Genomic DNA, 22038 nt, shown 5'->3' on the forward strand with positions numbered 1-22038 from the left:
CGAGGGCTAGTTTTGCCGTCTATTACCCTTAACTTTCTATACTATTTATATAATTTAGCACGCTCTTCCTTAGAGTAATTACTTAACTAATATCTATCCTTCTTATAAATATAATATTACTTTTTCTATTACCCTACTTATAAATTAAATCTCTACTTATTTAACGAATTTAGGCCTCTTTACTAGCAATTATTATATTTAGCCTCTTTTCTTTTCTTATTATACGTTTAATTAACTTAATATTATTAATAAGGGCCGTCGTACGCTTAGAAATAGGTTTAGCGCGGTATTCTTATTTTAATATTAAAACTAGATCTTAGCCTCGAGCAAAGCGTCTTGTAGTTTTTAAGTACTTAGTATAGGGTAATTTTTATTTTTAATATATACTAAACTATAGTATAAAGATATCTAACTTTCCGCTCGTTTATCCCCTTATTTAACTAGGTTTTCGCTAGCTTATCGATTCGATCGATAAGCTCTTCGAGGATCTCTACTCGCAATTTACCCTCTATTATCTTAGCTATAAATACGAAAAAAATCGCTCGTAGTTTAAATAGGAGCTCTAGGTTCTTATCGTAAGTCTCGAAGCGGCTTCGGATTACGTTAATTATATTAAAAAAGTCGTTTTAATTAAGATTACGTACCGCTTCGTAGTAATAATTAGAGGCTTTACTTATAAATACGATATTAATTACCGAATAGTACTAATATTCCCTAATTTTAACTTTTTTATAGTAATTATAAAACATCGTTAGGGTTTCTTATAAAACCTTATACTTCCCCCCAGAGTATAATTTCTCTTTTAAGAAGATCTTTTTAAGGTCTATAAATTACTTTATATTCGCTACTAGATTTTTAGTATTTATATACGATCCCTACGTTGCTACGTACTATTAGTAACTTCGGGTCGTTTACCTCCTTTCTTATTAGCTAATCGGCGCCGAATTTTATATTAATAGCGGTAATAAGTTATAAATCGAAATAGGTAAAATTATCGATTATCGTATTTCTAGTACTATATTTTGCCCCGGTATATCCTTTTGCGACGATAGATTTCCGTTAGTAATTATAAGGAGGAAATTTGGGTCGTTTACCCTTTTTCTAAATTCGTTAAAGCGATTATATACTCTATCGACCTATACCTAGTTTTATAGTACGAATTCCTCCTTTATAATTATCGCTACTAATATTTTATATAGCTCTCGTAATTATAATTACGCTAATAATACCCCTCGCTTATAAAAGAATTTATTAACTACTTTCGTAATTCCTAAGCTTACGCTCGCAAACTATTTATTTAATCAGTAGCTAAGGTTGTCTACGATCTCGTAAAATAGGGGTTACCCCTATAGCCCCTTTTTTTTATAAACCTTAGTTAAATAGATTAATACCGCGTTAATTTACTTACCGTTAAGCTAATTTGTAATTTTATATATTTACGTCCCTTAATAGTCTAAGTTAATATTTACCTACTTATAAAGGATTAGGATTCTATTTAGGATCGGGTTTCGTCCTCTTCTTTTTTATTTTAACTCGCTAAGGGTCGTACTCTAGCTTATACCCGTATTAATAATTACTAGCGTATTTAATCTTAATAAAAATATATTTAATCCGCGCGTTAGTTATAGTAAATTTATACTTTTACTACTTAACGAATTTATCGGGGTCTAGGAGATTCCTACTTCCTCTTACCGTCTCGCTACTACTCTCGTTTTTATTATTTTTAACGATTACTACTACTTTTCTAAATCGCTAGCTATTATACTTACTAAGATCCTCCTTTTTGTTTAGTATAAAAGGGTAGGTTTTAATAATTCTTTTTTATAATAGTAGCGGTAGACGTTTATATTACTATAAGAAGATATAATAATTAGTCTCGGGATCTTTATTAGTTTTTAATTTCTACTATCCCGTATACTTCTAGCCTCCTAAGCCTCGTACTCTCTATAATCTCTAAATTGCTTCTTTTCTCGACCTACCTCTTCTAAGGCGGTATTTTATAAAAATAATTAAAAGTAAACGCTATACGGCTTATAAAAGAGCTATATAGGCTATTAAGAACCGTATAGGCCGTTAAGTACGGTTAACGAAGTTAAGCCCTCTTTTTTATAAAATCGTAAATTTTAAAAACTTACTAAAAATGCCTACTTATCGCTTATACGCAGTAGGGTTAGATACTTTAGAGATCTTATTTTTTATAGCCTCTTAGTACCCTATTTTATATCTTTTAAGTAGTCTTTTTCGTAGCTTAATTACGGTTAGGTAATTATTACTTATTAGTAATCCCTTTTATTACTTAGTTAATTTCTCGAAATTAGTAATCTTGCGCCGGGAGCTAGTATAAAAAGAAGCCCTTTAGCGGCCCTTTAGAAAATTCTTTTTCCTCCCCTCAGATCCTCGTCCTTTTAGCCTTTTCTTAAGCTAATAATAACTCTAGCGGGAGGTCGTAGGACTACTTTAGGGTAGCCGCCTTCTTCTTAAGTTAATCTCCGAGATCCGTAATATTCTTAACTTAATACTATTAGGACCTCTAAATCCCCTCCTCCCTCATTAAACCGTCCCTTATACTATATTCCTAAGTAATACCCGGGAGGTAGTTAAGGGAGCTATAAAGAGGTCGTTTAGATCACGGGCTTAAAGTTATATTTATAAAATCCTCGTAGTAATAGACTTTTCTATATACTATAAATCTCTTAGCTTAATAGCTCCCATAAGGTCACCTTCGTTACTAAGTAAGAATATTTATATTTAAAAATCCCCTTTTTTAATTACGTAGTACTCTTTTATATTATATTATTAAGCTTATTCGTCGCGCTAATTAATTAAATAAGTAGTCGTCGTATAGGTATTTCCTTTTTCTAATTTAACTAGTTAATTTTTAATCGCGGGCCGGCCGCAGAAAAGTCGTTTAATAAAAAAGCTACTCGGGGCGATAATAAAAAGCTAGTTACTTAAGCGGTTCCGTTAATTAACGTATTTTAATATAATAAACGTCGACCTCTCGTAAGTAATAAAAAGCTACGATTACTTAATTCCGTACGGTATTTAAAAATCGCCTCCTTTTTCGTCTACTTTTATAAAGTTAATTAATATAAATCTCTTATCCTATATAGTATTAAAAAGTCGTCTCTTTTATATAATAAAATACCTTACCGATCTATAATAATAGAATTTAAATATTAATTAATATTAGTATCCTTATTATAGGGTAGTTAGTTCGAACCGTAGTTAACGAAGAGATTAATTAAACTATATAAATATCTACGTAGTAAGTATAAAAAGGAGGTTCTAACCGTAGGTTAGGCTGGCTACGATAATCGTAAATAGGGCCCCTAATTAGCCCCTGCGCAGTCGGCTGTATGCCGCGGTCGAATTAGACTTCTAATCCGACAGTCTTGCACCAACCGAAAGATCCAACATCGCTGACGTCGGGTGGATACCAATGACCGACGTCACCCGACCAAGATGAGAGAGCTCGCCGACTTCCTCGTCGAACACGACCAAAACTTCCGCAAGTCCGTGCCTCACTCTCTTTCTCCCCCCCCCCCCTCCCTCTCATTGCCTCGTCTTCCAAGCTTTGAGCTCAATTGTATACTAACTCCCTTGCCTGCGCAGAGCCCATTTGCCCGCCCTCTACTCCGACTTCCGCCCCCAACAGACCCTCAATCCAGACAGCTTCCAAGCCAACTGTTGAATTCTAGGCAGTCGGCAGAATAGGTGGATCTAGGAGGCATTCTGGGCCATGCAAACGGCCCTTCCACTGACTTACCATTTTTGGAGGAATCCTTCGCCCACTTCTTCCTCCTTCCGCTTCCATACGCAGCAATAAACCGCCATGTGATTGCCCTTCGTAACAATCTTGGATGTGTATACCAACACTAATATCGGCGCATGGCGCCATGACCTCGCCCGCACAGCATGGGAAGGCCGAATCGCCTCGCAGCTCTCAGCGCCGAATGTCCTGGTCGTCAACGTCGACGACAAGAGCAGGATCAGATGAAGCAGGAGAGGCAGAAGGGGCAGGAGAGGCAGAAGGGGCAGGAGCGGCAGGAGCGGCAGAAGCGGCAACTGCAGGAGCAGTAGGAGGAGCAGGAGCTTGCGAGTGAGCAATGCGTTGCAGTTCTCACTGAGCAGAACCAGAAGGATACCAAAGAAGGTAGCAACAGCGATCAGAACCAGAAATGCCAGGACTCATATAAGAAGGTGGCACCATCTCAGTCTATCCCTACCGGCGTGCTCGCATCACTCCCGATGAACGATGTTGTGAAGATGCTCCAGTACAGTCCATCTACCAGCTTACCCGCCTGTCCTGCAAAAGACAGCCGTTAGTTCCGTAATTGCTTCCGTTCTCGTGTACTTGTCTGCAGCAGATCTAGCACCAAGAGCGGAACTGTTGATCCGACCCATTTCTCGCAGCAGGAGCTGCAACAGTTCCGGACGGGGTGTCTCTAGGGGAGAGAAAGAAGGCCAGGGAAGCGGGTGAAAATGGTTAGGGGTCGCCATCACGTGGATGACGAATGGCCGTGTCACTCAGGTTTTGAGAGCAAGACTCACTTCTGTTCTTTGTCCGATTGAATCTCACTGGACATGTGCACACCGCCCCCTAGGTGGTCCTTATCTCAGTACAAGGTAGACGGCAAGTAAGGTAGATAGCCTTAGGGTGGCTTCAAATCATGAAGTGATTACACGTGGACAGCACGCCACAACGAGCAGGGCAGGTAAACACCGTAGTGGGCAGGCGCCGTACCTACTTGACACCCAGGCAATTTCTTCTAGGTAGAAAATAATTGGCAATGGGAAAGTGCAGCTCCATCGGCAGTGGGTAATTGCCGTTGTAAGCGAGAAAGTTCAATGGCAGGAACCTACGGTAGGCTCGCATAAAATGTACCCACTTGAACTGGCACCGGGCACCGTCTGGGCAACTGTCTACTCTTGACTGCGCTTCCGACTGCGCTTTCAGTTGTCCACCCTCAATCAGGATAGGTACTTCCTTCCACTTGTGATTATCCGGGCACGTACTGCCCCGCTGGGCACCTTCCAATGAGATAACGCATCTGAGCTTGCCTCCGAGAGCCGCCAGCTGTGGCCTATGACATCATCCAACAAGCCAGAAGGGAAGGAGTCTCGGACATATCCTTCCATCTCAGAGTGTCGGATTGGAGGTCCAATTCGATCCCGAGTGACCATCCAACTTACGGTTGGAATCTCTCTTTTACATCCCTACACAGAACCAATCAATCTCTCCGTCGTGGCTGGACTTCGACGCCTTGAGCTGGGGAGAGCTCATTCTCCGGCAAATGACGTTTGACATGATGAAGCTCTGGGAGGGAGATGGGACCGCCGCTTCTGCCAAGAACATGGCTCTTGAACTTCTCGGTGTAATGAGTGCTGCAGTCTCCAAGCTTCGCTCACACGTTCGTAAGGTCACTTATTCCATGGATGGAAGCGATTCCAACGAGTTATCGCGGTACCTGTCTGAGCCTGAAGGTGATCCCCTCCTCTTCATCTTATATCTTGACGGGTCAGTTCAGCTAACCAGCCCACGAAAGGTAATTTCATCACGACCATTCCGCAATCATCTACTAATCCGTCGCTCAAGATGTTCGCAACATTACTCACGTGCTGAACTACGACTACCCCAACAACTCGGATAACTATATCCATCTCGTATGCTCGTTCTCTGGTCTTGCGGCCCGCTGCTTAGGTTGCTCGATGTCTTCTGGAATCATCGTACGGTATGTCAACATGCGCGACGCCCGTATCTGGTACCTCCCATCTTTGGATTGCCTTCATACGAATGATCTCCTGACTCAAAGGCAGACGTAGCACGGATGTTGTGGTTAACCCATAGCAACACTCGGAACGAATAATACACGGCTCGTTTGGAGCCTGCAATGCTCACTCGTCATGCCTCCATCAAGGCGACAAATCAAGTATCAGGGGTGGCATTCCCAAGGCATAGCACCCCTGGTTGCAATATTCCGAGCCTCATTTACAACACATCTTCTTTTCTCCTCTATCTTCGGCCTACGAGCAGCACAGCGCGACGGTTCCATCCCAGCACGTAATAGTGGTGTCGACTGCACTGTAGAAAAGCAGCGCAACCTCATGTCGCCATTTTCTACGTCATAGAGAGTGATGATGAGGCTGTTAGAGGTACCTTGAGTGCTGCGTGGAACTTCATGCAAAGGCATGCTGTGCCTAGCATTCTCATCTCAAACGACGAGGTCTACCACCAGCTTACTGCAATGTGGGACGACAGGATCAACCAGCACGCTATGAACATCTGCGTGGAGTCTTCAGGATGACAAGGGGATATCGAAGCAAGAAAGAGCTGCTCAAATGTATGTACAGTGCAGGGAGTACAGGTCGAAGCAGGGGCAAATTTCGGTAGTTCATCACTTTGACTCAAACAGCATTCGGCCTCTGTGAGCTTCCTCTGTGTCGTACGCCTACTTACAGGAGTAGTCGCTTAACCGCTCAGTCCTTCTCTTAAGCTCTCAATCAATCTGGCCTCAATCGAACGTCCCGCATCGTACAGATCAGAACGTCGTGACCGCCCAACGGGCCTTGCAGGCAATTACTTCTCCGCCGGTGGCGGCTCCTAACATTTGGACAAGTATGGAGTAGGTCACGCTCGATCTCCTCCCGCAAGTGAGGGTCATTGATGAGCTCAAGAGTGACATGTGCCGTATTTGTCCGAATACGAAGCGTTGGATTGCGGAGTTTGATCGAATCATGACGCTGCGAGTGGACAATGCTTCGGAGGCTTTGGTACCGGAAGCTCGGGGGGCATGGGTGTGGAAGATCAATGTTGATGAGGTTCTGTACACGACGTGGAGCTCGAAGCGAGCATGGAGTGGTGTCAGTTCTGGCACAGCGTACGACAAGACTGTGTCGAAATGTTCTTTGTCAAATAGAAAGAAGGTTAGCAGCGGGAACAAGGATGAGGGTGACGATGATGATAATGACCAAGAGGATAGCGACGACAATGGGACGGACGATGAGGACGCGGAAGAGGACAATGGCACTCATCAGAAAGGGGAAAGGAAGGCATAAAGGAATGGCAGTGGAGGGAAGTCTAGGCTACTGGAGGTTATGGACAATGACAAGGACACGGCAGCTATTAGGCCAGAGAACTCGGCATCGTAGGTGTTTATCAATATACCACCGAAGCCTCAGCATTCAATGATCCGGCTGCCGTGACTGCCGGGGTGGGCCTGATTCTCGCCCTGAAGCGTTGGTAGGTGCTTTGGCTGCCTATTCAGTCGGTCGTTTGTATAGAAAAGCGAGCTGATGCCAAGCGTGGCGGCCAACCTTGTGAACTTGAGGTGGCTCATCGGGTTTTGAGAGCACGGCATACACTGCACACGAATCGGCAAGGAGCCCAATGCGAGGAATGATCTTGTAGTTCAGTTACTGTCTAGGTACAGCGAGAAATTGTCGAATTCTGGCACTAGTGATACAGTCTGACAATGTCATGAAATGCGAGGCGAGGCGGGATGGCGTCGAAATAGACCGGTTAATTGGGACAAAGGTGCCTGGAAGAGCTACAACTGTTGAACAGGGCATTAGCCTGGTCGGCAGCAAAGGATTCAGGCATCTCCGAGGAAGAGATGGAGGCCTCACCACCTCCGATGGGAATGGGGGCAACCCGGGATCAATTGCTTGAAGGACTGTGTACGGGAGCCTGGCTTTGGGAGGGTGAGCCGCGACGGCTTGTGGAGATGACAAATTGTGAAAACTGATGTCATTGATTGTGTGTCGGGAAGAGTGGGCGATCCTTGTTTGCCTCTGGTCAGTATCTGAGTTCAATGTGCGAAGGATGGGTTTGGTCAGAGAGGTCCTATCTCGCAATTTGAAGTCGGCAAATAACTCGAGTCAAGCTCGAAGAAGCAAGTCTGTAGAAGAACCTGGTGTCTTGGATACACCTAAGGAGGAATTTACAGTGTCTCGGCTGTACGTTAGTCGATACCAAAAATGCATCGGCTCTCGATCATGGACCAAGCCGCCCGGGCCTTGTCTTCATCCTGCATTCATACCAAGGCAATTTCTACAGTCCATCATCGCCATCAACATCTCTTTTTCGAATACCTTGACTGACCTAGTGCAGTGCATGGTCGACAAGCAAGCTGCTGGAGAGAAGCCAACGCGTAGCCGGCCAGACACTTTTCGCCCAGAACGTTGCTCGACCGAGCCGAGAAGACCAAGGGAAAACCCCGCCAAGGCTGCCAACGTCACTGATGTCAATGTCGATGCCCGACTTGCCATCTGACGTTGCCTCATATGGTCCTACTCGGTTTCTCTTGGATCAATGCATGCCAAGTGCGCACATTTGGCGCGCGTCTACCTTACCTACCTTGGGTAGGTACATAGATAACGGAGATGCGATACTGCAGTGGCGCTACCTAGGTAGGAGTCAGTTCAGGCCGTCAGAATGGGCCACGTCAAGTTTGGCGCGTGATGTGTGGTCCTGAGGCTGCCGCCTTGGACCCGGGCAGAACCTCGGGAGCACCTTCTCATGGGCACTTCAATCGCGCCTGACGCTTGCGAGGTTATACTTAGACGCTTGCGAGGTTGGGATAAGGTACGCGCTAATTGAACAAGGTTCGGGGGCTGGTCGACTACCCTATCCTGCCCGAGGTGGAGTGTGCCCTGGCACCTGGTAGGTACCCATTGGAAAATGTACCAACTGGGGCAGTTTCATGGTTGGCGCCTTGCTACGCCTCTAAGAATCTAGTGGAAGTCACCGAGGTAATACCGGAGACACCATGGTGTTGGATTCTGGGCAGTCGGAAGAAAAGGTGGACCTGGGAGGCGGCCTGAGGTGGGCCACACAAACGTCCCTTCCACTTACATACTGGATACCTTTGCAGGACCACGTCAAGACGAATCGTGGGCTTTGCCTACTTCTTCCTCCTCCCACCCCCATACACAGCAAGAAACACCACTTTGTTAACCCTTCATGCCAATCAAGCGGCTGCCGTGCTGATATAGATATCAACACATAGAGTAAGTACGTCTGACATCTGACAGTTGACTTCCGATTTGGATTCTCCCTGCTCAATGGGCCCATCTGCCCTTTTGCACTTTGTACTTCATGTTTCCTTCAGTCACGTCCTTCAATGTGTATTTGTACACACATGTTTTTTATTGACAACAGGTGTCAAATATTAGTACCATTCTCCCTCGTCCTAAGAGGTTGCCTTACCGAGCGCCCAATAGCGCATTCCCCTTCTCGCGTGGTTGTCATTCCCAGATCCAGGCGTTGCCTGTCACATCTCCTCCCGTTCAAATATATCCCTCATGGACCAAAATGCATCATCATCACGATGACAGACTTGATTTCCAGGTAGGTCAGCAGCCTCCCATTTTCTCATGACAGCATCTGACAGCCTTCCAAAGAACAACCAAAACCCCCTGAATTAGTCCTGTTCAAAGAGGCATCACCCATAAACAGCATGAGGCAGCAGCGGAGACTTGTCGAGGACAGCGTTTAGGACAGCAACGAGGACGACAACGAGGATGCCAACGAGGATGCAAATAAGGACACTAACGACGACACTCCTGTTGCCCATACTACCCAACTCAATTTCCCCCTCGTATTCTTACCACCGATTGGCCGCCAGCTTCCATCTATCTGCTTCCACTCTTCTGACGCCTTCACCGTCGTCTAAGTCTTGATTCCAGCAATATTAACAATGTCCTCCTCGACAATAATGACGACTATGATGATAGGATTGTTTCGGAGGGCAGCAGCAAGCTTTCCGACGCCTATGTCGATGCTAGCCCCCATTATAACTCTCTCGCCATGGCCACCTGCGACGTTATCGTTGTTGCATCTTTCGACACGTCTTCGGGCGCATCCGCTTCGCGCTGTGTTTTGCCCACCGCTCTCATTCTTGTCATAATTTCTGCTCCGCGATCGTTCTCAAGTTCCCCACCTCTATACGATACTCCAGACCATACGACACTTCCACAAAAGCAGGGACAGCAGAAATCGTCTTTCGTAAACTTGTGGCTATTGTTCAACCCTATGCAAAGTTCGTTCGGCTTCTCGACCAGCTAAAAAACAACACGACCCTCGATGCCATCTAGCGCGACCTCTCTGAGCTCTGCCTCGCCGGCGTGGGCCTAAGCCATTGAGCCCGCACCATGTTACCGAGTCGTGCACCTTCTCGAGAACGCCAACGCCCGATTATCGCAAATGTCGCGAATTTTCGTCGGCATTTTCACGCAAAAGGTGTCCGCAATCCCGTTTGTTCTGAATGAAACACTTTTTCCCATGGCCCCCGCCGTCGACCGGCGACAAGAATAGTATCAGATAACCCATCCCGGGGGCGAAGGCGAAGACGGCGACAGTGTATGGAACCAGATAGCCGAGGGTATTTTCCATCCCGTCATCTCGCAAGTACCAAACCGATGGGACGACGACAACTCCGTCGCTACACCATCACGCACAACCACGGAGTCCCTGCTGGAGGTGCGCAGTCTCGAAGACGGTGTGAGTTCAATGTTCAAGCCAGCTATTTCCCATGAAGATCTGAATACCTTGTAAGAGATGCTTATTTTACTACATTGACTGTTTGCGTCAGAGGCTGACCGCAAATTCGCTCGGCGCTAGCTTTGCCTAAGACGTACTCTGCGCCCTCGACCGACTTTTTGACCTCCTCGTTCCACGCCGCCATACCCAACTCGATACCCTCGAATCGACTAGAAAGACTCAACGAAGCCGCGCAACGTGTCTAGGGCCGCGCCAGCAGTTCACTTCATGCCAAAAGAAGCCGCCATTCCGTCTTCATCCCAAACCATGGGCCCAACCCACGGGTACCATTCTTACCCCACCTTGCCGACCTGACCTTGCTTACCTTACCTGTCCATTAACTCTGTACATTATCATCTCTAGACTTCGAACCCGGGTTTCCTTGCCTTCCATTCCGTAATGCTCCCGCGAGCTCAAAGTGTTGATCTTTGACTACCATCTCCACAAGGTCCAGTACTTATGCTTGAGACCTTTGAGGCCTTGTTGACATGGCTTTCGGGTCTAGTCGGCGTATTGACTAGCGACCTCGAAGCCGTGAGTGTCGGGAAGAGGAAGAGGCGAAGATACGCAAGGCTTTTGGAGGAGTCGAACGCTGGCTAAAAGGCTGCGGAAGAGGCCATGAGGCCGGGGCACAAGAGGCCACTGGAAAGGAGAAGGTAGCATGAGCCTCAATAGGCACAATCCCTTTGTTAGAAATTGGTCAACATTTTGACTATCAACTGCTCGAAGGAGTTGGTACATCCGTCTTAGTCTTTCTCAGTCTTTGTCTTTGTCTGTATTTCTGACCTATTCATAGGCGAATATGAGAGAGACAGAAGCGGAAAGTACGCAGATATGCTTTGACGCCATTTAGCAGTCAAGAGGCGAGGTCTACTTAGCTGGTGGCATAAAATCGGATTTAAAGCGATTAAGTCACTCGCTTCTACTTTAGATGGCTACCAGGAAGGCTTGGATTCCGCCAGATCACGCTATGCCTCTCGCTAAGTAGGCAGCAGGGAAGTGAGAATGACTGTTTAATAGTCATCACACAGCTAAATAACCAACTATTAAAGGATGAACACTGTCCTCCTCCAACTCCTCGACGCGCTCTCCAACGACCCTCGGCTCTTCCCTCAGCCCCCGACATCAGCTCCGTCAACCTGTCTTCAGACCCTGATTCAGACTGCGCCGTCGTTCTTTCCATGTACGAGGTGTACGCATACAACCTCTGACGTCACCTAGCAGTTGATGGGTACTGCCTTCTTGGCTGCTGGCATAGAATCGGCGCTGGAGGCGACCAAGTCTATCGCTTCCACTTCAGAAGGCTGCCAGAGATATCTTGCTTTCCCAGACCACGCCCTGACTCTCGCTGAGGAAAGAGACGCGACACGTCAGCCAAGAGAGGAACTGCCGGTGCGCAGGAAGGCAACAGGCCGCAGGGCCAAGTCATGTGCTTGGATGTGGTTGAGAGGATGCGTCAACATGTATTTGACTTGAAGTTGAGTTTAGTCAATTGGTCGCAATAGAGGCATCGACGAGGATTGTAGAAGACGGTTATTGGACGCAGGAAATGGGCACAAAGCCCGCCCTGAATATAGAGGGTGCAAGCGAGTGTGGACCTCGGTGATTACGTAGACAAAGGTCAGGTGGAATTCGGTGAGGCCATGGATGATTGAAGCCATCACGAAAACCTTGATATTGAGCGAAGTCACCTCGAAGCTCCCTAGAGTGAGGCAGAAAAGTGTACCTGAATGGCAGGCTTGTCAGGTGGCGACATCTTCTGCGTCACAGAGAATGAAGATGAGGCTAGTAGAAGCGTTCGTAATGGGCTGCCGGCAGGTAAAGTCGGCTAACATGTTAGATAAAACCCGAGGAAAAATAGCTTCTGGTCTGTACGTTCTGTAATCCTCTTAGGAGGGCGGTTACGGCACGGCCTACTCCTCCTCCGCCCCCGTCTCCAAGGCTCCCTCTTACTCGTGGACGGACTTCTCATCTCGATTGACTCATTTGCATGGCCACTCTGTGCTTCGCGCTTGAGGTGAGCAGTGACGACACAATGGTCATGTCAATGGAGAACAAGAGTGTGTTCATGACCCAGTTGCCCACGAGTATCGGAGCAATCGTGCCATCCCAAGGTCGTGAAGCGCTGGCTTGCTAAAGAAAATGCAAACGCCTCCACCCTAGCAAGGTACCGGCGTTTTTTCATTGTTCCTTATGAACATAAGCAGCCGCGCATAGACAGGCGAATGATCTATATACAGACGGACAAGTAGGACGAAGAGGTGAAGGCAGATATGCCAACCAGGGTCGTCGAAGTTGAACCGGTGGAGGAGAGCACGATTTTTACGCGGAATTGGACCTTGGGAGGCCGGCAATTTCCGCATCAGCGGACTCGACCATGACCCTGGAACGGCAGAGACAGACTCAACAACAGATGGTGGGTATTGGTACACACGTCAGCAGGGCAAGCCTTTCACTCGGTACGAAGCTCAATAAACGTTATGTTGAATTGCGAATGTGAATTAGGGGGGAAGAAGTTGGTGGACAAAGCCCATGATTCCTGTGTCGGTTGCAAATGGGTGGAAGGGCCGTATGCAAGGGCTCGACCACCTACCGAATCCCCTTTGTCTGCCGTCAATATTCCAATCGTGGCTGTAGTTCCCCGTGAAGACAGAAAACCAATCACCTGGGCAGTCCGCAACAGAAAGAAAGCAGAGAAAGCAAGCCACGGTTGAAGGCAAAAGACACTGGTTCTATTATTTGAATGGACGGGTACGGTTGCTCATGGGCCTCTGGGATGCATGGACATTCCTCCGGGAATCGCGAGGAGGGCCGCGGTACTGAATAGGTGGGCACCGGGCTAGAGCATGATACCTTGCTGCGCGAGAACGCAGGTGATTGAGAAGGGCGAGTGAGACAGATGAACAAGTGACGATCTCATTGGGCGCCGGGTGGATGAGTCTGATAAAGTACGTAAAGAAGGATCTTGTGGTCTGATTGGTTGGCACACTTGTCTCGCAATGCCATCGGGGGAGATTCTCTCATTCTTTCCACCATGATGACATGGCTCGACTGCCCGGAAGGCAAAAGTACTCGCTTCAGCAAGCACCTCATACAATGCTTCACGCAACGCCTCAAGCAAGGATAGATGAGGTACGCTCCAAGGATGAGGTGAAGTACGGTTGCCAGTGGACCTCAGTTCGCCTCGGGCCTGGGGCCCACTGCACTGCACTGCACCTTCTGGAGTATGAGGTGAGTCAGGTCGGTGGGGTTGTTCAACACTGGGGTGTAAATGCAAGGCAACAGGTCACTGCGGAGCTGTCGAATGCGCGTGGCAAGACATTCTCACGGCAGGGAATGAAAAAGACTGCGGCTGCAGACTTGCTGCAGTTGAATGGCATGAGATGGCGCGTGGGCAGCCCGGCAGCCGGAGGATGAAGAAATCTCTGTTGTAACCTGCCCTGGGCAGAAGGACTTGGAATGCGGACGTGGCTTTCCTTTCAGGTGGAGTACTCAGTACTTGTCGACTTTAAGGAAGGTGAGGCGGGTGAGGTGGCCCTGAAAATCGGCACGACTGGAACAGACCGGGAATCAGCCACATCAGCACTACGTATACGAGGTAGGTACTCGGTGACGTACATTAGTCCAGTCATGCCAGGAGCAAGTCAGTCCATGCCAAAGAACAAGGAAGCTGTGAGGTTCAATTAAGGTTGACACCTCACCTTACCCACTTAGTGTAGACCAAATGGAAGGTATCAGTGGGTCCTGGAACGGTCAGGTAGGCACGTGCTCACGTACCGGTCGGTACGTGGGCGGGAAGTGGCCCCGATCCCCCATCGTCGGAGCAGTCGATCACCTTGCACCGGAACTCAGCAGAGGCAGATGACGAAGAATCACAGAGAAAGAATACTTGATACTCGGCAAGCAAGTAATCTCAACCGTGCCCACTGATCGTCGAAGGAACCACCCTGTTGTCGCGATTGAAAGTGTTGGCCGTCGCTCAGATTCGAGACCATTTGAGCGCGAGAGGAGAAGGAAAGCAGGTTGACTAAAACCTGTCTGATAATGTCATTGTGTAATCAGTAGAGCTGTATCGCATCATGCACAGAGCGTGTTGGGCATGTCAGGCGAGCCGCAAAGAATGGAACCTTAAGATTTGCCTGAAGGTACCTTACGCAGTTGACCTGGCGTGGGTGGGGCGTCGACTGCCGACTCCAAAAGCTGCCGGGCGTGCGGTTGGATTTGGCCGACTCACTCCAAAACCTACCGCGGGCACGGTTGAATTTGGAGCTTGGCATTGTTGTCTTATAGGGTCCCACACTATGGCACTCATCACCTCATTCCTTGAACCAGACCCCCTCGCCTTATTCACGTAGCGCGGACCTTATTTCAACCTCTCAAGAATCAGGTCCGATTAGAGTATCGGTCTTTCGGACAAGAACAACATCAATGGAAGCTTCCTGTTCCGGTGACATAGAAGGCGGAAACCAGGGGATGCCTTCTAATGGTTACACGGTACCTACCTTACCTTCCATTGCCTTCCATGCCGGGTAAGTAGCTAAACACTACATAAGGTAGGTGCGGAAATTGCACACTCTCTGATTGCTCTTTCGAAAGTCCCTCCATCACACCTACTCTTTGTGAACTGGGCAAGTCGTCACCCCTGCCCACAATCAGGCGCAGACGCAGTTCCTTCTCCATCAAGTGTTTCGGCATCTGTGCCTGCACCATGGCTTCTCGCCTCGGTTTGCACCAGCTCTCACCAGCAACAGCATCACCGCCAATATCGGCGTCAACGACCACCCCACCCGCGATTACTTATCCTCTTTGGTGTTCCGGTCATGAACGAATCTCCAGTGGCAGCCGCAGCCAACCAGCATCCACGAGGCATGTTCCGGCATTGCGTCGCTCCAAGAGACAAAAGCTAACATTGGCCCGCAGGACCTCGCACCAGCATCGTCGCTGCCATACCGCCGTCACTGCCAAGAGCGGCCTGACCGCTCAACTTTCGCCTGGAACTAGATGATCGTGAACGAGCAGTGACGAGACGACGAGATGTCGAATTCCTTCTAAAGCGTGTTGCAGCATTGGATGCCAACACCGCGGGCACTGGATGGGCACTTACTCCCTTGGATGGCAGTCACTCCACTACCGGGATTCTACAGCCGCGGGTGGCAACTACTTGGTAACGCAACTCCTCGCGAACTGTTTCGCCATTTCCGAGCATGCGCAGACAAGCTCAAGCGGCCACGCATATTCCAAGGCCAGCCGGGATGCGAATGAACAGTACACAACCCCAAACTCGTACGAAGTGTCTCAGCAATCCCCTCGTGCTAGCAGCCAGGCTCCATTCATCCAGAGCCAGTCCATATCTGCTCGTATGGACTTCCGATCACAAGCAATCTCTGTCGCATTGGAAGACCAATTCGACCTTGAGGCCGCGGGCCCGCGCAGGGGCCACTTACAGACCATACTTGTGATCATTGCGGCCTGCCCAACCTACGGTTTGAGCCTCCCTTTTCCACCTCATGCAGAGATCATATAGTTCAATTGACCTCTTCGTCAGCCCACGGTTCGAGCCAATTACTCTGTGATAGGGATACCAACAGTCTCTTTGGAGCAGTACATGATTCCTCATCCACCAAAGTCGCAGCGCAAAGCAGGACATGGTTCTCAGTCCGAAGCGGTAGCCGATTCAACTGTTCCAATCCCCACTGCAGACCAAGTCACTCTGCTGCAGGAGAAGATTGAACGGCTCGAAGACGTATTTGTCGCCCAGTGGTTCATGCATCGTGGTCTTTTGTATTGGCTTGCATAGTCTCGCGACATCTCTACTACCTCCACCACTACCACCATCGTCATCATCATTATCATCATCGCCGCCTATCAACATCCCACGGTAACGTCTTCCGTTTCGCCATATTTCGGCAGTCGGAGACGGAGAAGGCCCAGCCTCTCGCCATCGGCTATGCCCACACAGAGAGCGCGCCCTTGACAAACGGAAATCACTCTCAGCCTGCTGAAACCCTCTTGTCCTTGTCAAACAAGGGCATTGCCGTGGGCTATGGCAGCAAAGCATAGGCACCAAGGTACGGTAACAACAACGGCAGTTTATCAGATTCTTCTCAGCGCGCACATCTGCTTATACATTTCTGTGGCCAGAACTTAGTTGGTGAGTCTCCCATCGACGACATCCCCCAAGACACCACCAGAACCAGAAACTCCCGTCCTTTGCCCAAGTCGACGAATCTGGTCTTCCCACTCTCTTCTAGCCACATCACTGACTAATTTCGTAGAGGGGGTTCATCATCGATCCTCAGCCACCATATACCGCAACAATAGCTCGACGGTATGTTGCCAGCCTCTCATCACAACATCGTGTGTTCCACCATTGATAACTTTCTGATCCAATCTAGTAAATCTGTGGCAATCGTATGGCCTATTACGTCCCAACGATCAAGAAGCAACGCGACTTCTACTGTTGCGTTCGCATTCGTGCCATCATTCCGTATTCCCCGCACCGTCGACGCTTCCTCTCCTCCAATGCCGACCGTGAGTTCACCACCTCCACTCAAAATAACGAGCTGATACCCCGTCTCTAAACTGATTGCAGCATCCTCGTCCACGACTCGGCCTGAGTCGTTGGAATCCTCCACTTTGACAGTCTCGTAAGCCACCACGCAACAAAGTGGATGACAGATACCCGCCACGGACCGCTCATTACTTGGTGCCCCGTCTCATACTGACAATGGGACGAGAACAAGACGGCGACATGGGATACCGGCGTCGTTGATGCTATTGAGCTGAAGATGCGCCAGGACCTCGGCAAGAGTGACTCGTGGCGGAGAGATAAGACATCTCGCATAACACACTCCCATCGTTTGCAAACATTTGGCCGGCACTCACGCCCTCACTTAAGAGCATTCCAGGGAGGACAATCCGATGCTCTGGTCAACCAGGTGAACAAACTATTGCTGGAGACGGGTCTTATGGGACACCGTCAAATCCCTGAGACGATGACCGTCAAGACAATGGTGCCGTTAAGCGCCGAGATTGTTCCGTACGTCCAAAACCCACCGTTCTAATGTGGCCATTGACCAATCTTCCAAATCTCAAGCCTTCGGCAGCATACCCCTCAGATCCCCCGGCAGAACCCTCAAGGGGTCCCACCCGCCCGGGCTTTCCGAGCATAGCCATGTCCGCCCCAAACAACAACACCCTCTGCGCGGCGAACAACATCGTGTGGGCAATCCGGGCAGATGACCTAGCATTCAACCCCGCCTTCAATCTCTAGGCCGGCGACGATAGCAACGACCCAATCGAACCTCCGCCACAGGAGACCTCTGCAATCTACTCAGCTCCCGCAGTCTCCACATGGAATGCTGGTCTATCACCGTCGCCGCCGCTCCTCATCAGCCTCAGCATCCCGTCTTCAACTCCCCAATTTCCCGACTTCTTGACTTCACGGTTTTCTTCTCCTCTGCAGCTCGCAAACCCATCGGCCAGTCTCGTGGGCAATAGCACCATAGTCTCTGGGCTCAGCAGTCTACCTCCACCTTAAATGGTTTGAGAGCTTCTCCTTCCTTGTTTCTTCCTCAACATTTCACACTTCAGAGAGTATCGCAAAATCCTGCGACATTGCTCTTCATTTTTATCGTCAGGCCACCTGGACGCGACGTACACTGCGCGCCATCCAGCTTTTGAGACTCTGGAGGATGCACTTCAACATCTTATTGAATCGCCATCCTCCCCATCCCTTCCATCCTCTCCGTCCTCCCTGTCCTCCTCATCCTCTCTATCCTCCTCATTCTCCTCGTCCTCGTATAACCTAAATGCTCTATACATCTCCCTTCACGTCTACCAAAACGGACAATTCCACCCCGAACCACCAGAGAATGTAGAAATACCGGAAGGAGCCCTCGAGCACTGCGGTACAGGACCTGGATTGGGAAAGAATTCGAAATCGGATGGCATGTTCAGGGAATGGGGGATGGCGAGTACACTGCCGCCTTCCAAAAGATCATCATGCCCATCGCCAAGGAGTTCAACCCCGACTTGATCGTTCCCATCCCCCCATCGTCCCCATCCTCGTGAAAGGCTTTCAAGCTGGAATCTTTGATGGATTAGGACGACTGTCAACGCATTTTTCAGGCTCTGCCCGGATAGGGGATAGCATAAGGGATAACAGGAGGAGGACCAAGCAACAAAGGAGCAGCTCGGGTACATATAGGGCGCTGAGAGTACACTTCGAGGGAGGGGGCAGATTACAGTAATTCATCTTCTAGACCCTAACAGCAGTTGGCCTCTGTGACCTTCTTCCCTGTGTCATACACCTATTGACAGCATTCCACCCTCGACACTTGAATTCCTTGCCCTGAAGAACAGACAATACAAACGTTGAACCTGACGCAAAGTTTGACTTTGACATGGAGGCTTAAAGCGTGGCAACTGCGCTACGGGGTTTAAGTCGTCAGTCCTCCTTCTCTGCCACCTGAGGTCGACGCTGCGTGCTTTTCGAATCAACTGACGTCTCGACTTGGGTAGACACCCCCACCTCTTGTTTTCGTCTAAGTCTGGTCGCAGATGCCAGCAAGACCAGCCCACACACGACTTGCCGTGCCACACCGGATGCCTTTCGAAGCCGTCTGAGACGGGGTATTACGGCCTAGAATGTGGACGAGCGAGCACACAGTTCCATTGACCAGTCAACCTCCCGTCCCTGGGATCGCTCGCCGGTGATTCCACCAGGACGATTTGGGTAGAAGAGGACCGAGAGTGTGTTTCTTATAATATCTCGCAGCCAATAGTTGCTACGTGCTATTCACAATGGCTACAATCATCGTTCCTTTTCGAAATGTTGTTATACACATGGTCAAGCAAATCTTTCTCCGAGATAGGCCCCGGTAGCTACTTATCTCTTGTCAAAGCAGCCATTGGCCGACACACAGTCCTGAGGCGCTTCTTAGCCTGATGAATAATCGCAACGCAGCAATCCACACACAGTCGTGATGTAGGACAGTCAAGCCCAGTGCCATTGCATCAGACTTCCTCTACAGCTCCTATTGCGTGAATCTTGAACTTTGCATCGCCCTGCTTGGATCCGACGACTTGAATACCGCCGCAGATATCGACTACAACAAAAGGAGAGCTTTGGAATTCAGTGACTTGGCGCCTTCTTTCCAGGTCTTTGTGAAGGAGTAAATAAATCAGAGCAAGCTTCCACTAACGTACAGCGGTTGCCCGACTTTATGTACCGCTCAAGTAAATGGCTAAAACCACAAAGACAGAAGCAAACATGGATGTTATCGGACATAGTCGACTCCCTCAGAGGCCCATGTGAAACGTTTGGGGGACACATTGCTCCATGTACTAGATCAAGTTCCATCGGGTTGTGTTCAAAACGAGGGATCGATTTGGTGACACCGTCCACAAGTAAACAGCCTGAGGGTATGTTCTCCCGATTCCCAAGCTGGTACTTCTGGCTAATCAACACTCCTCTGCTTCTCTCCACAGAGACTTGACCAGCCACATACTGGTGTTCTGGATCGCCTACGTGTCTCGAACAGGCCACATCCATCCTAATTCTACACAACGAACATCAAGTCCAAGGGTCAGAGCTCCGTAGCCCAGGAATTGCACTGGAAATTTCGACGAGCTTTCTAACATAATGGACTTCATCCAGGCTCACACAGCCAAACGCAGACTCTGCCAGCCGTTGGCCCTGAGGCGTTTGAGATTGTCGTTCCAGGCACAAACCCTGAATGGCCCCGTGGAACAGGAATCATCTTTGCGACAAGGCACGCAGCCGTTGGATGCGTTTCATTAGAACTTCGAGAACAGTCATTCAGGAAGCCTTGAAGGAAGCTTGTCACGGTCTGCGTCATGCTTCAATATTCACAAGTGCCTTGACGCTTCCCATTTAAAGTTCGCAAAAAGACAATGTCGAGGTCTCTGGTGCGGGCAAGACAGAAGTCAGAGAAAACATGTAAATGATCATCTAAGTTCTCAGCTTTACTTTCAAGCCTTCCTAATGGTCTTCGCACACATTCATCAACCCGGGCCACCAACCCTGAGGGTTAGACCTTGCGCTACGTTGATATCGCCCTTCACCATCTTCATCATTGTGCTTCGTCTCTCTACGACCAACGATTCAAGCTCTCATTCCCTCGGGGGCGGTTCTACGTCGATTACGGTCTACCTGTGCTCCTATTAGGCGTGCAACACCCGTTGATTTCATTGATGACGGGCCAGGTGAAGACTGGACGCCAAAGGGACGACAATTACTAGCAGTTGGCTACGGTCAGTTGAGCCACTCAACACCCAATTTCATTGGAGATAAGTCCACTGTGACCAACCCATTGTAATTCCAAAGGCGACCCTCCTGTCTGGAGGTGTGATGTCAGTAGAAGAAAGCAACAGAAAGCGTATTTCTCAACGCCGAGTCCAGTGCTCCTCATCAGCCTTTTTGGTGTTTCAAGTCACAAATACTTTCGCAGCGTAAATGCTGGCTTAGGGCCAGACTATTCCAAACAAGCTCGAGTTTCTTTGGGTTTTGTGCCCTTAAACCACCTCGTTTTCTGATCTCTTATCGGAAAACGACAGATTTGCAATAAGATACCTGAATGTAGCCATGGACCCGAGTGTCAAGATGTAAGTTGCCGTCGCCTCGGTCAGGTGTACGCTTAAGTATACTCATCGTTGACGGGGGTCTGAGGCACCCTTTCGTTGTAGGAAATATATGGCGTGCTGTACTTGTCGGAACCCATTCATCTTGAATGCAAGTGATCATCTACAAACGTCACGGCTACCATGGCGGTTTTAGATGACGGTCGACCGCGAGATTGAAGTGCTCATTATACTCACTTGCTCATCTGCGAAGTAAGATATTTATTGCATTGAATGATAGTTCTAAGTTGGTTCGGCAAATGGTCACGGCTTGAAGTGAGACGATGCAGAGAGATGAATGGCTTCAGAGATGTCAGTGTTTTTCTGAACGGTGAGAACTTTACAAAAGATACTAATAGGGACAGAACTTGAACTGCCATTAGTGAAGCGGAGACAAATGAGCATCTCGTATTCTACACTTGCTCTTGCGTCACATGATTCTACAGAAATCGCCATCAAAATGCAACAACGTCGCAAACATTGTTAAATCTGTTTTCTAAATGATTCTTTCACTTTGCCGCTCTACGGCTAAGGTACTTAAAACTCATGAGTTGGAACAGCCCGAAACAACATGAAGTGAACGCGCCCCCGGAATATGAGACCAGCTCTAGTTGACCTCGCAGAGTAGGTAATGTCTTCAATGTCTTAAATCATTGGGTTGAAAGGCGAAGGCTGATTAGAGACTGATTTAAATGTATGGTTCTGTTGACTATCACTGTGGTGCGTGATCCACCACGACATATTGCTCTGTTACTGTTGGTATACGCGTAAGCATGGCAAAGCCTTTCGGCCTGTGAGAAGTCGAATAATCTTATATTGAACTGCGTTCGTAGACTGGAAGAGGATGATGG

General features: G+C 48.6%; 4 protein-coding genes across 4 annotated transcripts; all 4 read left to right on the forward strand.

Moving 5' to 3' along the window:
• Positions 1–3465: 3465 nt before the first annotated feature.
• Positions 3466–4083, forward strand: CLUP02_18376 (uncharacterized protein; the record flags this gene model as incomplete). The annotated part of the gene is made up of 2 exons (XM_049297278.1): positions 3466–3515; positions 3918–4083. The coding sequence occupies 2 exons, from the start codon at positions 3466–3468 to the stop codon at positions 4081–4083; spliced, it is 216 nt and encodes a 71-aa protein (XP_049138502.1).
• A 1214-nt stretch (positions 4084–5297) lies between these two features.
• Positions 5298–7059, forward strand: CLUP02_18377 (AT hook domain-containing protein; the record flags this gene model as incomplete). Its single annotated transcript, XM_049297279.1, has 3 exons — positions 5298–5521; positions 6092–6290; positions 6631–7059. The coding sequence occupies 3 exons, from the start codon at positions 5298–5300 to the stop codon at positions 7057–7059; spliced, it is 852 nt and encodes a 283-aa protein (XP_049138503.1).
• Positions 7060–10422: 3363 nt separating this feature from the next.
• CLUP02_18378 (uncharacterized protein) lies at positions 10423–10749 on the forward strand (the record flags this gene model as incomplete). Its single annotated transcript, XM_049297280.1, has 2 exons — positions 10423–10504; positions 10625–10749. 2 exons carry the CDS (start codon positions 10423–10425, stop codon positions 10747–10749), a joined length of 207 nt encoding a protein of 68 aa, XP_049138504.1.
• Positions 10750–15635: 4886 nt separating this feature from the next.
• On the forward strand, positions 15636–18083 carry CLUP02_18379 (uncharacterized protein; the record flags this gene model as incomplete). Its single annotated transcript, XM_049297281.1, has 8 exons — positions 15636–15900; positions 16132–16286; positions 16454–16579; positions 16819–16871; positions 16984–17074; positions 17287–17582; positions 17674–17764; positions 17817–18083. 8 exons carry the CDS (start codon positions 15636–15638, stop codon positions 18081–18083), a joined length of 1344 nt encoding a protein of 447 aa, XP_049138505.1.
• Between the last annotated feature and the right edge of the window lie 3955 nt (positions 18084–22038).

Source organism: Colletotrichum lupini, chromosome 11, assembly GCF_023278565.1.
Source record: "Colletotrichum lupini chromosome 11, complete sequence".
Classification (NCBI taxonomy): Eukaryota; Fungi; Ascomycota; class Sordariomycetes; order Glomerellales; family Glomerellaceae; genus Colletotrichum; species Colletotrichum lupini.